The following is a 6000-nucleotide window of genomic DNA, read 5'->3' as shown; positions in this document are numbered from 1 at the left end:
TAAGTCTCTCCACCATTGACGTATGAGCAGCAAGGTATGATTTTGTGATATGTAAATCTAAATTGGTTGGAAACTTCCTGAGTCATCTATGTTGAATAGCAGGACATTAATTGTTCTCAAGGATTCCAGCACACTAAAGTAAAGGTGCAATCAAAGTTTGAGACAGTAGTTTTTGTGGATGTAGAATTGACAATCTCTATAACAGTGAAGATGCTAAAGTCATCAATGATTACAAACAAGTCATCATCAGAATGTAGAACTGCAAAAGCCACGCAAAAGCCCATCACTCTCTGGATAATCCCATCACATGTATTGGATAGAAACATAGAAGATAAGAGCAGGAGTAGGCCATTTGGCCCCTCGAGCCTGCACCACCATTCAATACGATCATGGGTGAAGGTCCGCCTTAATATCTGCTCTCCCTGTTCTCCCTGATGCCTGTTATGTCTAGAAATCAATCTACTTATATTGGCCTCCACAACCTTCTGTGGTGGAGAATTCCACATGTTTACCACATTCTGAAAAAAAAATTACTGAACAAGTACGAGGTGTTGCATTTTGGAAGGTCAAGTAAGAGTAGGACATATACAGTAAATGGTAAGGTGCTAAGGAATGTTGATGAACAGAGAGATCTTGAAGTTCAAGTCCATAGTTCCCTTAAAATGGGAACACAGATGGAGAGGATGGTGAAGAAGGCCTACGGGTTGGGGTATAAAATATAAAAGTTGGAAGCTTGTGCTGCAACATAGTTGCTACAAAGGTGCTAAAACATTGGTTGGACCGCACTTGGGAGTGTTGTGTGCAATTCTGGTCACCACACTGTAGGAAGAATGTGATTGTACTGGAGAGAGTGCAGAGGAGATTGAACAGGATGTTGTCTGTATTGGATAGGCTGGGTTTGTTTTTCCTGAAGTGAAGGAGGCTGAGGTGTGACCTGATACAGATTAACATAATATAATATCATATTACGAGTGGCATAATGTCATAATATAAGATTATGAGTGGCATGGATTGGGTACATAGTCAAAATTTTTGTCCTGTGGTAGGGATATCGAAGACAAGGGCATTGGTTTAAGGTGAGAGAAAGGATTTTTAAAAGGGTTTTGAGGGAAAAGTTGTTTTTACACAGTGGTTGATATCTGGAACTCACTGCAGAGGAGGTGGTGGAATCAGATGTTTAAGAGACATTTAGGCAGACACTTCAATAAGCAAGGCATAGAAAGGTACAGCACTAATGTGGGCAAATAGGATTAGTGTAGATGGTCAAAAGAGTGAGCATGGACATGGTGGGCTGAAGGGCCTGTTTTTACTGTACAACTCTACAACACCTCAGTCCTAAATGTCTTTCCCTTAACATGAGATTATTACCACTCAGCCAGAGGAAGTTTGCTCCCCACATCCAGTCTTCCTACCCCTGTTGGAATTTTTCAAGGCCAAAATAATGAATGTGAAATGAGATGTAACATTAATTTTATAGAATAAGATAACTTGCATGGCCTGGAATTGGCACTCCTTTAAGATAAAGGCTCTCATTATATTAGTAGTTAAATTATTTTAGTATCTGATGACTAACTTTGTGACTTCCAGAAAAACATTGGAAATACTCAACAGGGCAGAAGCCATCTGTGGAGAGGGAAAGATAAGGTTCGCAATTCAGGTTGATGACATTTAATTAGACAGTGATCGCAGTACTTGGGTCCTGCACCTCTTTGCTTTTACATGGTTCCTAGCCTCTTGCAGTTTGGAAAAAGAGGACTCTTTAAGCCTAAAGAGAATGATTTTCCATTCCCTCACATAAAAAGCCATTGACTTGAAACATTAACTTTATTTTTCTAATTAGATGAGGGTAGGGCAGTGGATGTTTCTATTTGGACTTTAGCAAGGCCTTTGACAAGGTCCCACATGGTAGGCTGGTCTGGAATGTTAGGTCTCACGGAATCCAGGGAGAGCTAGTTAGGTGGATTCAAAGTTGGCTGGGAGGTAGGAAGCAGAGGGTGGTGGTTGAAGGTTGTTTCTAGGTGTGACTCGTGGTGAATCACATGGTTCAATGTTGGGACCCTTGTTATTCCTTATTTATATAAATGATTTGAATGAGAGTGCACAAGGCTTAATCAGTAAGTGTGTGGATGACATGAAATTTGGAGGTGTTGTTGATAGTGAAGAAGGTTATCATAGATTGCAGGGGGTATTGATCAGTTAGGAAAATGGGCTGAGGAGTGGCAAATGGATTTCAATACAGATAGGTGTGAGGTGACACATTTTGGATAGTCAAACCAGTGTAGGATTTATACAATTAAATGGTAGTGTATTAGGGAGTGTAATGGAACAGGGGGACCTAGGGCTACAAGTACATAGCTCATTGAAAGAAGCATCACGGGTAGACAGGATGGTGAAAAAGGCGTTTAGCACTCTGGCTTTCATCAATCAGGGCATTGAGTACAGGAATAGGGACGTGATGTTGCACTTGTATAAGTCAGTGGTAAGTCTTGGAGTACTGTGTACAGTTTTGGTCACCCTGTTATAGAAAAGACGTGGTTAAACTGGAAGGAGTGCAGAAAAGATTTATGAGGATGTTGCCAGGACTTGAGGGTCTGAGATATAGGGAGAGGTTGGACAGGCTAGGTCTTTATTCCTTGGAACATAGGAGAATGAGGGGTGACCTTGTAGAAATATTTAAAATTATGAAGGGCATAGATAAGGTGGACGGTATCAATCTTTTCTGCAGGTGAGGGGAGTCTAAAACTAGGGTGAGAGGGGAAAGGTTTAAAAAGGACCTAAGGGGCAATTTTTTTTCACCCAGAAGATGTTGAATATATGGAAGTTGTTGAGGCGGGTGCTTGGATAGGTACATGGAGGGGTGGGACTTGGAGGGATGGGGGCGGAACACAGGAAATTGGGACTAGCTGGGTGGGCAGCTGGGACTTGTTGGGCTGAAGGGCCTGTATCCATGCTGTTTTGCTCTATGACAAATGCTGCCTGACAGGCTGAGCATTTATGGCATTCTTGCTTTTGTTTCAGATTTCCAGCATCTGCAGCCTTCTGCTTTTTGAACTCCATCTGCCGCAGTTTTGCCCATCAATTAAAAATTCCTTTTACACTTTCTGCTCCAATTTACACAAGTTAAGAAATTAGTATCAAAGTGTCTGCAGTATATTTTTTATTTATAATAATTAGTTTTATTTGTTGAAAAGCCCAGCCAAACGGTGCAGGTGTATATTTGCTACCAGTGTCACCCAGTTCTTCGAAGAACCTGTCAGGAATTCTCTTTGATTGACACCTGAGTGGCGCGAACCACGAAGGGGGTTTCATCAGGTTTTACCAACAGCCGTCCAATCGCAGCGTAGAAGGGGGCGGGACTTGGGGCCCCACCTTTGCAGTTGATTGGTGCGCCCGCCCGCCGCCGCCTTGTGAAACGCTGCGTCCCATTGGACCAAGCAGCGGCAGTCGGAAAATTGTTTTTCCCATCTCGCTCAGCGGCGTGCGGAGAATTGGGCCAATGAGGGGCGGCGACGGGTTTCTAGCTCGTTCGCGATTGGTGATTTGGTAACAGCGGGCGTAATTGTGACCAATGGGAAGGGCGGAGAGAAAAAAGGGGGGGGGTTGTCCGGGCCGGGCTGGCGCCGTGACAGTGGGCGAGGGAGCGGGCGGCCATTTTGTCGGCCAGGCGCTGCAGCGAGTGAGGGGGGTTTCATTCCCGATCCGGCCCGTTCTTGCCCCCAGTCATCCGAGCACTGATCTTGTATTTATTTATTGAAGCGTTAGGCGGAGTTTGGGGCGCGGCGGGTTAGCGATCTCACCCAGAGATGAGTTCGGTGGACATCCGGAAGCTGAAAGTGAATGAGCTGAAGGAGGCGCTGCACAAGCGGGGCCTCGACACTCGGGGCCTGAAGGCCAACCTGCAGGAGCGGCTGCAGGCCGCACTCGATCGCGACGCGGCGGAGGCGGAAGGGGAGCAGGCGGGCGCCGCGGGTGCCGCCAGCGATGGGTACCCGCCGAAGGAGCCGGTGGAAGAGCCGGCGGCGAGGGCCCTGGAGGGTAAGCGTCGCTAGGCCCGGCGGGCGAACGCGCATGCGCGGGCCCGGGAGCCGCGGCGCCGCCGGGCCCCCCCCCCCCCCCCCGGTGTTATTGTTCTGTTGTCAATTGTCCTCTGGTTATAACATATCAGCCGTCGTGCAATAACACACAAAATGCTGTATAGAGGTCTAGACTACTCGGTGGGTCAGGTTGCATGTATGGAGGGGAATGGACAGTCCATGTTTCGGGTCAACACCTTTCATCTGGACCCCTATGAAGCGTCTTGGCCCGAAACCTCGACTGTCCATTCCCCTCCGAGAAGTCAACTGTCCCATTTCCTTCCATAGATGCAGCCTGACCCGCTGAGTTCCTCCAGCATCTTGTGTGTTGCTCCAGATTCCAGCGTCTACAGTCTCTGGTGTCTCCTTTGTTTTGATTTTTGTTTGAGACGAGTTGTGTTCAAGATGTTGCCTGGATCATGGGGATAGGCTGCATAGGCTGGGCTTGTTTTCCCTGGAGCAAAGGAGGCTGAGGGGTGGCCTGATAGAAGTATATAAAACTATAAGAGGCATAGATAGGGTAGATAGTCAGGTCACGACATATGTCAGTGATAATAAACCTGATTCTGATCATTTTCCCTATGGTATGGGTAAAAAAAACAAGAAGACAGAGGTTTAAGATGAGCCACAAATAATCTGCTGGAGGAACTCAGTGGATCAAGCAGCATCTATGGAGGGAAATGGGAGGAAAGGAATTGTTGACATTTTGGGTCGAAACCCTGCATCAGGTATGTGGTCATGCATATCCTATTCAATTCTGATGCAGAGTCTTGACCTGAGACGTCAACAATTCCTTCCCTCTCACAGATGCTGCTCGACCCGCTGAGTTCCTCCAGCAGATTGTTTGTTGCTGCAGGTTCCAGCGTTTACAGTCTCTTGTATCTCCTAGGTTTAACGTGAGATGAGTGCTTTAGAAGGGCTCTGAGGGGAAAGTTTCTTTTACACAAAATGTTTGATATCTGGAATGCATTGCCAGAGGACGTGGTGGAGTTAGATTAAAACACTGTTTAAGAGACATTTAGACAGGCACTTAAGTAAGCAAGGCATAGAAGGATACAGTCCTGGTACAGGTAAATGGGATTAATATAGATGGGCACTAAGGTCAGCATGGACATTGTGGGCTGAAGGGCCTATTTCTGTATGATGGTATGAACCAAATGCCAACTGTGGCTTAGTCCCTAGTATTCATGCCTCTAAATAGAAAATTGTTGGTTGAAATTCCATTACTGAGCTCAGTGCAAACTCTAGATACTACAGTGCAGTTACATGGAAGTACTTTATTGACAGCTATAATCTTACAAATCAAATGTTAAAAAGACGGCCTATCTGCACTCTCTGAAGGCCGTAACAAAAATTAGGCTGCATTGGAAGAAGATTTCAGACCAATGCTTATCAGTTAATATTAGACGAACAGGAACAGGAGTAGGTCACCAGTCTCCTTAAGCCTGCCCCATCATTCAATATGAACATGGCTGATCAATGCTGGGTCAACTTCTGTTATGTGCTAATTCCCCATAACCCTCGATTCTGTGATCTTTTGCATATATATTTAAGGTGAATATAGATAAATCTAATGATCTGGCCTCTGCCACCCTCGGGGGCAGAGAATTCCAGAGATTCGCCACCCTTTGAGAGAAGAAATTTCTATGCACCTCTGTTTTAAATGACTGGCCCTCTTATTTTGCAGCAATGTCCCCTTGTTTGTGACTCTCCCACTAGTGAAAACATTTCAACATATACCATGTCAAGGCCCCTTAAATCTTTTATGTTTGAATAAAGTCACCACTCATTCTTCTAAACCACAAGGAATACAGACCCAAAATGTCTAGCCTCTCTTGATAGGACAACTCTCTCATCCCAGGTCATTTTCGCATTACTATGTGTGGGAGCGGGACAATCCAAATTTGAAGGAGCTGTATGTAACTTT

The 6000-nt window shown here is 45.4% G+C and overlaps 1 protein-coding gene across 1 annotated transcript in view; it reads left to right on the top strand.

Moving 5' to 3' along the window:
- The first annotated feature begins 3611 nt into the window (after positions 1-3611).
- The window catches only part of hnrnpul1l (heterogeneous nuclear ribonucleoprotein U-like 1 like), a 41877-nt gene continuing 39488 nt past the window's right edge, over positions 3612-6000 (top strand). The window contains exon 1 of the mRNA XM_052044255.1: positions 3612-4035. Within this exon, the coding sequence (XP_051900215.1) occupies positions 3804-4035 (232 nt within the window). The 5' untranslated portion in view covers positions 3612-3803. The remainder of the gene's footprint in view (positions 4036-6000) is intronic.

This window comes from Pristis pectinata, chromosome 35 (assembly GCF_009764475.1).
Source record: "Pristis pectinata isolate sPriPec2 chromosome 35, sPriPec2.1.pri, whole genome shotgun sequence".
Classification (NCBI taxonomy): Eukaryota; Metazoa; Chordata; class Chondrichthyes; order Rhinopristiformes; family Pristidae; genus Pristis; species Pristis pectinata.
This window is presented reverse-complemented; position numbering and strand designations above follow the sequence as displayed.